The sequence below is a fragment of the Protopterus annectens genome, chromosome 1.part0, assembly GCF_019279795.1.
Source record: "Protopterus annectens isolate FY-2018-M chromosome 1.part0, PAN1.0, whole genome shotgun sequence".
Taxonomy (NCBI): Eukaryota; Metazoa; Chordata; order Ceratodontiformes; family Protopteridae; genus Protopterus; species Protopterus annectens.
In genome coordinates, this window is record NC_056725.1 from 1,545,403,630 (window position 1) to 1,545,417,690 (window position 14,061).

The 14,061-nt window shown below is 37.3% G+C and overlaps 1 protein-coding gene across 1 annotated transcript in view; it reads left to right on the forward strand.

The window, feature by feature from the left end:
- The first annotated feature begins 5,708 nt into the window (after positions 1 to 5,708).
- Positions 5,709 to 14,061, forward strand: part of LOC122798939 (BTB/POZ domain-containing protein KCTD17-like) — a 557,165-nt gene continuing 548,812 nt past the window's right edge. The window contains exon 1 of the mRNA XM_044068018.1: positions 5,709 to 5,958. Within this exon, the coding sequence (XP_043923953.1) occupies positions 5,752 to 5,958 (207 nt within the window). The 5' untranslated portion in view covers positions 5,709 to 5,751. The remainder of the gene's footprint in view (positions 5,959 to 14,061) is intronic.

Consider the following 14,061-nt stretch of genomic DNA (forward strand, 5'->3'; position numbering starts at 1 on the left):
TCTAATATGCTTGATGTGGGGAGCCTGGGATGGAGGGTGACGGGGGGCACTGGAAGATTTGTATGGGTGGGTGAAATCGTACAAAGTGGAGGGACACCATGGAGTCCCTTGCGTATGGCACCATTTCATTGAAAACCATCCCTGCACATAGGCTAGTTGTAATATATCATCAATAAACTTAATGCCCAGTCACAGTGCCTGTGCATCTGTGAGATGGATCAACACAGTGTGGTACACAGGCCTGTTGTAATGTAAGACCATTGTGGCTACAGTTTGCTCTTTGCATGAACTAAAAGGTTGCTTAGGAAGGACTGGTAGTGACAGAGTGATGTGCAGCCTGGAAGTGTCCAAGGACCCACCAACATAACACTTGGTCGGGCCCCCAAAATGGAAACATCATAGCTGACTATAATTCAGATATACACTCTGACAACAGAGGCAGAAGAAGATGAAGTTGATCAGTTCTCTGAGCATGTGCGATCTGAAATTGACATAATGTGAAAACACATAATACACTGGTAGTCATGAGTGACTAGAATATAGAAGTTAGGAACAAACAAGAAGGTCAAGTGGGGTGGTGGACATAGGCTTGGTAATAGAAATGAAGTGAGAGAATGTCTGATAGAATTTTGTTAGACAAACAACCTGTTCATTTCAAACACCTTCTTCAGCAACACAAGCAGCAACTGTACATGTGGACTTTATTCAATGGGTTGTACAGAAATGGGTTTGACTATGATTGTGGAGTTGTTGTTTTTCTTTTGGCTTTTCCCGGTTAGGGGTTGCCACAGTGGAACTCCGGTCCTTTAATGATTGGCAGTTGATTTTTATGGTGCCAAGGTGCCAGCCCGACACCTAACCTTCACTGAAGGCACACCCATTCACGCATGTCTTTGTGGAGTAAAGATTGAAAAAGGTCACTAACATCAATAACAACAAAACTTGGCATCAGCTATGGTATAGATCACCAGCTGCTAGTATGCAAAATTAAGTTAAAAGATAAAGAAGGTAAGCTATTCAAGAACTTGGTAATGTGGGAGGATATACCAATGGAGTTCAAAGACTCTCTGCAATACTGGCTTACTGCATTAGTTGCAAATAACATAGTAGTAGAAGAGCTTCTTGCAACATTAAAAAAGCAAGCCTGATCAAAACGGCTAACTGTTGATACCAAAGTATGAGCACTTTCATCTTTATAATTTAAGACTTCATCAGAACTTCATCTTCTATATCATTTTTGTTGTGGATTATCTGTTTTTGCTCCTTGGTATATTTATTTGCTGGCTTGTTTTTATGCAGTATATAACAGTCTTTTAGTTTAGTCTTATCTGCCTTAACCACTGTTTTTTTTTGATTCTCTGACTGTTGATACATTGAATATTGTTCAGGAATGTAGAAAAGTTGAAACAAGAGGAACAATAGATGCAGCTGTGAAACTTGGGCCACACTTTCCAATGCTGTGCTAGCTGGGACAAAGATGAGTACTACAATGACATCGGCAAAGAGATAGAATCAGATAATTTCAGAGGAATAACAAGACTGACTTTTCTAAAACTGCGAAATCTAAAGGGAAAATACCAGCCTCACAATTAAATATTAAAAGATGCATAAAGGTCCATGTTAACCATGCTAAGACAATTAAGAAAAGCTGGGAAGACTTAAGTTATTATCCTTTAAAAATCAATTAGATGAGCAATCATTTCAACCTGAATCTTATGATCTAAAGCCACAAGTAATGAAAAAATAAGTAGAACCAGCACTGAAAGTTTCACCAAAGAATGAAACTTTGGGCATTAATGATCTTCCCAGTGAGGTATTACAGAGCTCCAGTGCAGCTGTTACAATACATAAAAAGCTTAGTTGGGAAATTTGGAAGACAGCACCATAATAAATTGGATGGAAAAGATCTGTATTTAGGCTAGTCTTGAAGAAAGGTGATCCACATAATTTATGGAATTGTTGCACAAATCCTGTGATCCCACGAGCTAACAAGATCATTCTCAAGATTACTCAGTGGATTAAAATCACACTTAGAGCAGGAGTTGCCAGACGTGCAAGCAGCATTCAGGAAATTGTAAGAAGACAGAGATATCATCACAAATGTGAGGTGAATCCTAGAAAAAGCAAAAGAATATCAAATGACGATCTACATGTGTTTCATTGATTAAACTAAGGCCTTTGACTGCATAAATCATAAAAAGCTCTGAGCCCTACTGAGAATGTGAGGTGTACCAGAAGGCCTGATTGTTTTCATGCACAATATTTATATCAGTCAAGAAGCAACAGCATGAAGAAAACAAAGCAAAACAAAATGGTTTAGAAATAGTTAAGGTGTGCAAGGCTGCATAAGTTCTCTGTACCTGTTTAATTTATACGCAAAAACAAAAAAAATATTCAGAGAAGTCGGAGTGTATGAAAGAAATTAAAGTTTGAAAACTGGAGGAAGAATGAGAACCTTCTCTGTACTGATATCACATGATCGTCTGAAAGTGAACCTCGTTTTAAATACCCGCTTATCAAGATTAAAGAACAAAGTCTCAAAATGGGTTTGCATCTTAACATGAAGAAACTAACGATCATGACAACTGGCAAACTCAATAAACCTTTTTAGATGGAGAAGAAACAGAAATAGCAGACAGCATGCAGGGAAAGCAGTCAAAAAAATTTGATAAAAAAAATCAATGTATGCAGAATAGCTATGAAGGATCCAGATAAGATGTGCAAGTACAGAGATGCATCATTGTGCACAAAGATTTAGATATGTCATTTTCAGTATCATTGTATGGGTGTGAAAACTGAGCGGTGGAGAAACATGGCATGAAGATAACTGATGCCTTTAGAGTATGGTGTTGGCAAAGAATACGTCTTATACCATGGACTGTCTGAAAAACAAATCAATTGAAGGAAATAAAACCTAAATTTTTCTTTGAAGCTCATTTTATTTTAGACGTTATCATCTGAAGAGAAAGTTCATTACAAAAAGACATCATGCTTGGCAAAGTCGAAGCTTAACCTAACAGAGGAAGAACTACAATATGCTGGACTGATATAATAATTTCAGTGATGGATGCCCCGCTGCTAGTGATTAGTTATAATTTCAGTGATGGATGCCCCACTGCTAGTGATTAGTTATCTGACTGTTAAAGATGACAATCTATAGTGTCACCATGAGTCAACACTGACGACAACTTGTAACAACAACAACATCATCGGCAACAATGTTGGTAGAAAATAATTAGAATTTATTGACATTCATACAATTTCTTTTCAATAATTTTTATCTTGTCCTAAATTACTATCACTAAAATTTGTTTTATAACCTTTTGCAATTCTGTAATTTCATTGCTGGTATATTAAAACACACTGGCCGTAAAAGAATCCTGTCTAGAAAGAAACATGTTCTGACATGTAATGTACTGTAGAAACATATGTTATAGAAATGCCAGCATTTTGATTTTTGATGATCTTAGCTTTTGCTTCCCTTTCCCACATCAATGAACAGTGCACACTTTTTTATTGTTTCAGAAATATTTAACATTGTATAACATTACTCATGTGTACGTGTATATGTATATGTGTGTGTATCTGTATGTATATATGTCTGTGTGTGTGTGTGTGTGTGTGTGTGTGTGTGTGTGTGTGTGTGTATATATATATATATATATATATATATAGTTTCATCAAATGGACACAAGATTGACATCTGTTTGGTTGACACAATTTGGTCGATGTGTGCAAAATCGACAATCCCCAGGTCATGGAATATTACCTGTGCCCTAGGGAATGTGTGATCTTGGAGTTAGTACATATATTTAGCAAGAGGTATGAGAGCTGCAGGTGGGGCTTGCCCCCTTGCAAAAAAAAAACAAAAAACAAAAAAAAAAACTTGGTTTGGTTTAGCCTGCTCCAGAGTTAATCCTCAGAGCATGTACAGAATGTGTTGATGCTCTATCAATGTGTTAACATCGACGTTAGAGATGATGAACATCTGTCCATTTGATGAAACAGAACAGAGCAGATTCATATCTATATCTGTTTATTTATATCCATAGATGAACAGATTAGTATCTATATCTGTTTATCAGGTCTATGACAAATTTTGAATGCTCAAAATTTCAAACGTTACATGGTCGAGACCAAACGTTCCAAATTTTAAGTGTTCGAAGAGTGACTTTCAACGGCGCTGTATGGTGCAGATAGAGAAAATTTCCCTTTTCTGCACTGAATGCTGTTAAAGTGCGATTTTCTTTTTTTTTTTATTTGATGTTCGAACATCCAGATGTCGAACATTTGGTCTTGACCATGTAATGTTCGACATTTTAGATGTTCGAACATTTAATATAGACAGTGTGTGTGTGTGTGTGTGTGTGTGTGTGTGTGTGTGTGTGTGTGTGTGTGTGTGTGTGTGTGTGTGTGTGTGTATGTATATATATATATATATATATATATATATATATATATATATATATATAGGTTTACTATCAAAATCCAGAAGTGCACTTCTTCAAGTACAGTATTGTCCAATGTATCATTTCAAACTTTTGTTAAATCGAAAGTACAATTAGCGAATACATAATACCGATAACCCGACGGCAAATGCAGTTCAACGGTCATTTTTTCCAAAACATCACATACTGAAAATTGGCTTTAACATGTTTTGAAATGTTGGCATAAAAACATTTTTATTTTCAACATTTTATTTTGATGGCATGATTAAATGAAGAAGTACATTTCTGGATTTTGATAGTAAATGTATTACATAGCTTTACAACTGAATTTTCAAATGAAACAGTATGGAAAATGAAAATGCCATGATGAGAAACTCAAAAGCTGGGAATGCTGAGGACCAGAAGAGTGAAGCATATTAAACACTGAATCTCCTGACTTGAGAAGACACATGAAAAAGTGCTAATATGAATCCAAAATTGTGTGTGTGTGTGTGGGGGGTGTTGGGTGTTTAATTATGTGGTCCTTGGCATTCACAGATTGCAGTCTTATAATCACAGTATTTTCATTTTTGAAATTGTCATGTTTGAAAAGTCAATGGGAAACCACAATACACACACACACACACACACACACACACACACACACACACACACACACACACACACACACCCATATAACCCCCCCCCCCCCCACACACACACACACACACACACAGGTACAAACAGCAAATAATGTACATGTGGCAGTGCAATCTGTAGACAAAGCTATGCTATAATATTTGTCTGAACACTGAAACCTCTGCTGTCCTCCACCCATTAGGCAGACAACAGCATGTGTAATAAAAAATTAACATAATACTGTATCTTCAATATAAAGGTAGGGTACATGGCTTGGTAATATTGAAAGCACTGTCTCTGGATAAATGCACAAATCATGGTGCAATCATTGCATGATTACAAGAACACACACGCATTCCGAGACAGTAAAATGATAATTTTTCTCTAACCATATACATATAAACTTAGAAAGCTGGTTTACCCATACGTCTCACTCTCAGTTTCTCACACATACACATGTCCCACCCACAAGTGAAAATGATTCTTTCTCATGGTCCTACATTTTCTGGGAACTTCAGTTGACTTGATTTTTTTCAAAGCCTCTTTTGTACCAGAACATCTGTCTTCTTGGCACTGGACCAAATAACTTCAGAACTACTATTCCCAGAAAGCTGTGTTTCCAGCTGCTAGCATTGTTTCTTATTTGTACTGAATTCAGGAAGAAGTCAGGGAGGGAGATGTGAAGATGGCAGCAGCAGAGAGGAGACAAACTTCCAAGCAACTAATTTGTAACAACAACACGGATGGAAAAAGCAACAGCAGGAGTAACAGTGACAAGTGGGTGCGACTGAATGTAGGTGGAACAGTCTTCCTCACCACTAGTCAGACACTGTGCAGAGAGAAATCTTTCCTATGCAGGTTATGTCAAGACGAAGAGCTACAGTCTGACAGGGTAAGTTAATGTAAGACTACAATCCCAATTACAGAGACGTGTTCCTGTCAGAAGCAGCTGACATAATGTAGTAACCTGACTCCACCATCAGACACAGCTTCCTAGGGTACACTTAGGAGTTACTAGTGGAATTTCTACTTTGCCAGGAACTTACAGCATACAGCCGAGCTTTTGTATTACTAATATCCTCCTCTTATTTCTTGATGTGTGCTCGGTAGAGTCAGATATTTTTTTTTAGATCCTTTAATTATGTAGCAGTGTGAGCGTTAACTTAAATGAAATGACTGACTGAAAAATGTCTCTCCTTAAAAGTTGCTAGCATCTTAAGTCATTAAATAGTAAGTGTGGAATGCGAATGAAGCTTTACTTTCCCTCAGTGTGTAAATTGGCATTTTTCTCTAGTGTAAGTAGTTTTTTTTTGCCAAGCAGCCTGAAGTAAAGCTAAGTACTGCATTTTTTTCCAGTGAGTCCTCTTGAATGCTTATCATTTTAAAGCGGTAAAGTTGAGGTGATATGGAGTCTCCTAAATGAGAACAGTAAGAAGCTTTTTTTTTGTAAGTGTTAAATCAGGGCATGAGTTTTGCTCTAAGGTTTAAATCAGCATTTACTATGATAAATTATTTCCTTTCAGTGAAGACAATACCTTTGCTTACAGTAAGTGATCAGTGGTAATTTGGAATGGTAGCACAATAAGTGAGTGAGATTTTGGAGGTCTGGAAAAAAAAAACAGAGTCGTCTATGAAATCAGAATGTGTTTGAGGAATGTCTGAGTCTCCAATAACATCATTACTTCATAACAGTCATAAAACAGAAGGCAACAGTTTCATAACTAAATATATATGGTTTCTGAAACTAAGAGTTTTCTATAATCAAAAATAGCAAAATACTGTGCAATGTACATTTTCTGAACTGGCCCTCTGTGTTTTCTCTTCTCACTCTGCCTCCTTTATTGAGTCTTTCTCCTTCTTTAAAGTTGAATGTTTGAGTTGTCTGGAATATAGTGTGATAAATGAGAAAACTTCATGTTGTTTTAATGATATACTGCACAGGGGTAAACTGATGCTTAGGCGAGCCACCTGAAATTTTGCTATGGAGTCCTTACTAGGAAGTTAAAGCAGGAATAAAGTGCATAGCACACTGTGACTAGTTCCTGTGGGAATTCCACTTAGTTGTGATACCTGATGCATGCAGTTTATATTTAACTTGGATTTCCTTTTTAGTTAGAGGAATCTTTCAGCATTCAGAATACACTAATGAATCTCAGAGAGAGGTCTGAACTTGCCATTGCACAAATGTTGATATACCAGTCTGTCAATGATCATAACTTTGATTTTGTTTAGGGTGAAATGTAACACTAGTTCTCACCTCCTTCATTCTTTACATTGGTGTTGGAGATTACAGGTTCACATGAGGTGTAAAATTAATGACAAGGAAGTGATGTGTATCGGTATATGTGCAACCATTAATTAAACATAATGTAGAAGGAGGAGGACCATCCTAAATTTTGAGGACATCTTGCTAATCCGTTCATATGACAACATCTTCTCTTTACTATTGCACCTTCCACAGCAGAACAGGTAGCAGTTATATTTGTTCTTGTACTGGCTTTCAGAATCTTAGCATTAAACTAGCAGTGTCTCTGAAATGATACAGTGAGACTGCATAGTACTTCATCTGTTTCTCACTGATGCCCTGTTGAGTTTATAATTTTCAGTGACTTCAGTCACTAGATTACTGCAGCATTCTCACGAAGTCTGACATTAGTGCAAAAAGGTCACATGTCATACTCCCCTCAATCTGTAATAATAAACTTATGTTGACATATACATTTGGACATGCACGTAATACAGATGTACGTGCACACACACATATTTATATATGTATGTATATATATATATATCTACATACATTCACACACACACATACATGCATACACACGTGTGTATCTGCACATTCAAACATGCACATGCAACATAGCCACATACAAAGACAAGCATACACCCTCATATTCACAATGTGCACATGCAAACGTGTATGTGCACACAGACACATACAAACACACACACACACACTACTTTAAAGAGCTGAAATGATTCCAGTGAACGGCATATTATATTAAAGCGATCTGTATCAGTTTTTAATACAATAATTTATTTGGTAACATTCCCAACCAAATTTGTCCCACAGTTGAGGCTTAAGTGCAACAGTCTAAAAACGTTGTTATGTTTTGGGGCAACAAGGCAAAGGAACTTGTTAATCTAAGTACATTTCTGCTTACTGTTTAGTATGCATTTATTTGCTTGCATTTGTTATGTATTAGTTGACAAATGAAGGGAGAGAGATGATACGGCTTTGCAGCTTATCTTCACACTTGCGTATAATGACACATTCCGTAAGGCAGCATTTTGTGTTTTGTTTCTTCCTCTAGTTTAACAAAATCCCCCATCTCTGGTACAATTGGTGTGTAGCTTCTCTGCAGTAACAGCAGTCCACAGCGGTGTCTTTGTTTTATTTATAATTTTGCCCTGGAGTGCACAACAATGTATGTACTATGCTTCTTAACTAGGTGCCTTAAGAAACAAAATGTTACAACTCCCTCCCCAAGAAAGTCAGAATTTATAAAATCAGAACTAGCCTGCAATGTCATTTCACTAATTTTCAAATACTTCAGCAATATTTGAACCAGGTGGTTTGGAAAAAGTCATAAAGTTACAGCATCTACTTTAAAAGAAGGCTACTAAGTCCATTCAGTTTGTCCATTACACCAACACATTTTATAAGCTGTTACTTTTATTCAGTCTACCATTTTCTACTGACTAGCCTTGTGTGTATTAATACATTTTTGAAGTTATACTGATTTATTAATGTTTGCTTTCTGGGTCTGATGGCTGGTACAAATGACCCTTTTCAACTTGAGTATGGACTATTACAGCAGAAGATATACAGTAAAGCAGAAGTGATATGTGTAGTGTGCAATAGGAAAACTGAACAAAATAACATCAATTGACATATCAGCATCTTTCATCATTGTCACTATGACCCCACATGTCGCTGTGGAGAGGTAGCCTTCAGTACTATTCTGAATGCTCTCTCAGCACTTGGGATTGGCCTTTTAAACAAGGTTTACTATTTATTGCAAAGTCAGCTTTTTCAGAGCTCACACAAGGCACAATGATGTGGACATGGCCATTGCAGAAGCATGGGAACAATGTTGTTTACACTGTTCAACATTCTGTAATTCAAGACCTCATCACTTTGTGTTTCAGCCTATATATATATATATATATATATATATATATATATATATATATATATATATATATATATATATATATATGGGTCCATATCTATTCATCGAACGTTCATTACAGCGACACGCACTTCATCGACACGAAAACATCGAAACTTCAGATCATCGAATTTTCAGGTAAGCTATCCTCCCCCTCGCAGGACCCATGGTAGCACTTCTTTTTCTGGTACAACGCGTATGGTTCACATCACTACCTACAATTTCCCTACACAACGTTGTTATTTACTTCGCAATATAGCCACAAGTGCTACCATGGGTCCTGCGAGGGGGAGGATAGCTTACCTGAAATTTCGATGATCTGAAGTTTCGATGTTTTCGTGTCGATGAAGTGCGTGTCGCTGTAATGAACGTTCGATGAATAGATATGGACCCACACATATATATATATATATATATATATATATATGATTCAGCTTCATCTACTGCTGATTATGCCACTTGGTTCTTGTACTTCTACCTCCTTGTTTCTGTTGAAATGTGTAAGTTTTTAGCTCTTCTTTGTTCTCTCCCTTTCGTCTTGCAAATCATGCTTCCTTGGCCTTCCTGCTTGATTTCTTCCTGCAGGCATTCCATAATATATCATTTAACTGCCTCCCTTGGTGCTTCTCCCAGCCTGTCTGTACTCTTGCAGAGACAAGATCTTCAGACCTGCGTGTCGTGCTCAGATAGGATCTCACAAATGATCAGTTCGGTCAGATAACAACTCCTTCATTTCAGCTAGTAATGCCTACTCAGTTGCAGTACAGCAGCTCTCCCAGCCTACTACCTGCCTTCTCATATTGTCAGAGAATCATTAGGTAATCTGATGCAGCTATTCCCAGGTGTGTGTTCACTTTGCTTCTATTTCTGTCTCTGTTTCTCTTAATCTCTCTCTCAGAGACACTCACTTTTTCTCTCTCTCTCTGTCTTGTTGTGGATTCTGTCCTTGAGTTTTTGCAAAAAGATACAGTACTTCACATTTAGATCTATCAATATAAAATGAAATATTAATGCCAATGTGAATTTTTCTGTTTTGATACCATATCTTACCTCTTGCTTTCTGTTTTTTTAATATCTATAGACACACTTTCTTTTACGTCTGTCTGTGATATCACCTTTAAGGATATTAAATGACATCAATTCCAGTACAAACTCAGGAGGCATACTGCCAGTACCTGTCTTTTCTATTACATTATAAATGTTTGAATAAATTATTTGCCCGCACTGCTGTGCTGGGATGTAATCACAGACTGGTCGTGTTGCTTGCCAAATAACCTTTAGTGCACTGCCGTATAAAATGCATTATGGTCCATGAAAGTGATGCTCTTGGCTACTTTTTTTGCATTACCTTAGTGACCACAGCAGATTTTAAGCACCAGGTATAAAAGCAAATACAAGGGACATTATTTACAAAAGGTTATCTTATTCTGATATTCTTAATTAAATGTTTGTCTGAACAACAAATAGTTGTGCTGCATTCTCAGTAAGTAAGATCAAGAAATATTGTGATTTAATGGGAAATGCATGCAAGCACTGCTACTGTTTCTTTAAGTTTCAGGTATATTGCCATGCTGAAAAGTACACTCAGACTGTGAGTACACAGTCTAATGCCACTTTTGGGGGGAGATTTTTTCTTGAACCGGTGCTTTTGATTTTCCTAACTCTCCTCTGATTCCCCCCCCCCCCCTCCGGATTTGTTAATCTTGCTTGGTCCCCTGACTTATTCATAAATTAATTTGTTTGCTAATCAGTATGTTGTGATAATGCATAACTGTTTTTAGTTGGTGATTGAGAAGAAAAAGTCCATCACTATCAATCTGAACCACACAACAACAGCGTTAACACAAAAGTGAGAGTTAGGAAAAAGCAAATGTCATTAATGCCCTTATCTTTGAACAAGAACATTTACATAAGAGTAAAACAAAGGATATATCTACACACAAGCTAACAGACTCACATATACATACACATATATATATAGATATAGATATGTATAAACACACACACGTATAATAAATATACATAGATTTAGATACAGAGATAGATGTAACTTGTGTTTTAATTTCATTCAATGCTTTGTTACAACACCTTGCTGAAATTTTATTATTCTGTCTTATATGTTATTGTGCTTTAGTAGTTTTTGAAAATTGTATTGTACTTGTTAACTTTGTTGCTATTAGCTTTGTAATATTTGTATATGGAGCTTTCCTTTCCGGGCCTCCATTGAAAACGGGCTCATTTTCGGCCCAGTGGACTTTCCCAGTTAACAAACTGCAAATAAATAAAATAAATTAAATAAATATAGTGTAAGTTGCCTACAGATTGCTTAAAGAGAAGTAATACTCACCACAGTGAATGTGAAGGAGCACTTTGACTGACTCAGTTAAAGCTTCTGAAGGGCATTCTCTTCTTTAACCTTTATGCAGTCTCTGAACCACTTGCACCTAGATGGGAGTTTCCTGGCTTCTAGAGCTATTCTGGGACTCTAACTAGATTAATGTAGCCGATGCCCCAGTTTTGTTACCTGTGCTAGGAGCTGTCTAACTTGATTGTGAGCTTTCAGTATGTTGAACTGTGTTAACCATTTCGGAGAGCCGTAACTCTGCTACTCTTGCTAGGGTATCTCACTCCTGACTAATGCTACTAACCCTGCCTGCAGATGTTATTTCTATAGCATACCCAGAATGCATTAGTCCTGCTGAGCTGACTAACTGAGTATCCTTACTAAGGCCTCTAACCGAGTTGTGCTTGAGTGGTCAGTGGCAGGAGGATGTTAACCTTTTTTTATCACATTAATAAAATGAATGTTAGTAATGTTTTTAATTATCATTTTGGCTTCATTCCCCTATCCCCTTAACCACCCAATTAACCAGTCACTATTGTCTGCTAGCCCATTTATTCCCCTAATCCCAGCATCCTAAGATATCCTAAGACATCTGGTGAATGGGATGATAATTAGAGATTGTAACAGGCACTATCCAAAATAGATAAGGAGATTTGTTGTGTGCCGATAACCTAAGTTCCTACCAAACAACATGGTGTAATGCCTGCTGCTCTGAGCTAGTGTAGGTATATGCCTCTACATGCCCATGATGCTCAGCTGAAGTGTTGTATACTCCTTGACAGGGCTTACAGTTTCCAGATATCCTGTTATCCTGTTACACTTCTAGGCAGTCACCTAAACAGAGTCTATATGGTGGGACTCCATCAACTTCCTATGTCAGGGTGTATGAGTGGGCATTTGTTACTCATGCCTACTCCTCCAGAGCCAGCTACTTGGTGTTTGAGCAACTAGTTAAACCCTGGTCATATGGGTTTAGTCAGAGCCAGAAACCTCTAAACAGCACCAGGTGAAAATCAAAACAGTCCATCAACATGCAGCAGCAGTGGAGTGCCATGTAAAATGTGTCAGTCATTCCAGCCTAGTCTTACTGAGTTAGAACTCATCAAAACTGAACCTCCTTACCCCAACAGAAATGTGACCTTGGATGTAGTTTGCACTAATGGGGCGTGGGGTGAGGAAGTGAAGACCTCCCTCAAGTACATTTAATTATAATGCTATTTGCAAGCTTATCTCAACAAGTTGCTTATCATCAAAAGATGAGTTTGTGATTAGAAAAAAATGAATCCACATTATACAGTGACATAGCTGAATTTTTTTGCAAATAACTTTGCTGAAATTCATATAAAACTTGTAACTTTAAGCTCACTACAACTCATCCATTCTGAGGCTTACTCTATAAATACAAGTAAACAGTCGGCGACTGTCATTAAAATGATAATTTGTAGATTGTCGCTCACACTCGGGTGATATTCTGGCTTTTTTCCCACTTAAATATAGACTTTAGCAACGTGTCTTAGCTGCAGACATTCTCCAGTAAGTTAAAAGATGTATATAATGAAATATGAAACTGCATGATTGTGATCTGAAATCAGGAAAAAGACAACTCTGTTAATCACCTTTCTAATACAAGATGGGAATTTTGTTAACTTTCACAGCTAGAATGCTCTATTGTTGCTCAAGAACATGAACACATGTCACGAAAAAGTGACAAAAAGGTAAAGCAGCTTTAAAAACCATAATACACTTTGCATTGCCACACTTCATCTTTACCTATTTTATTTATTGAGTGGCAGTGCAAAGTACATTACAGCTTTCAAAAATCATTTTGCTGCTGTCTTTGAGGCAGTACTACTCATAACTGTCAAAGCCATAAAATAATTTGCTTTCATAGAGTTTCTTTTTTTTTCCTCTTTCTGGTTTTCATTATGCTGTAGTACACTAGAGCACCTACAAATTCCTTTGCTCTAAGAATTATGTTGCAGTGGTAACATTATCATAGGTTTCAAAGCTGTAAAACATTTAACACTGCAATACTTTTTGCACCTCTTTCACTTTAAACAGAATTACACTGAACAGGTAAAATTCCTTGTATGATCTTGTCTCCTGAACCTGATTGACTTCTTCGAGTCAGTCTCCAGAGCCGTGGACGAGGGTAAGGCAGGCCACACTGCCTATCTGGACCTCACCAAGGCCTTTGACACCATCCCCCAATCTGGAATCATAGATAAACTTACTAAGCTGGGCATTAATCCCTACGTCACTCGATGGGTTGTCAACTGGCTTACTGACAGATCCCACACTGTAAAGTAGCTGACTCCAAATCCAGCTCCAGACAAGTGACAAGTGGAATACCTCAGGGTTCAGTCCTTGGACCTCTCTTGTTTGGCATCTACTTCTCTGAAGTACAGGCCAACACTAAGGGACTCTGGCTAACAAAGTTCGCAGATGACTGCAAACTGGGAGCCATTAT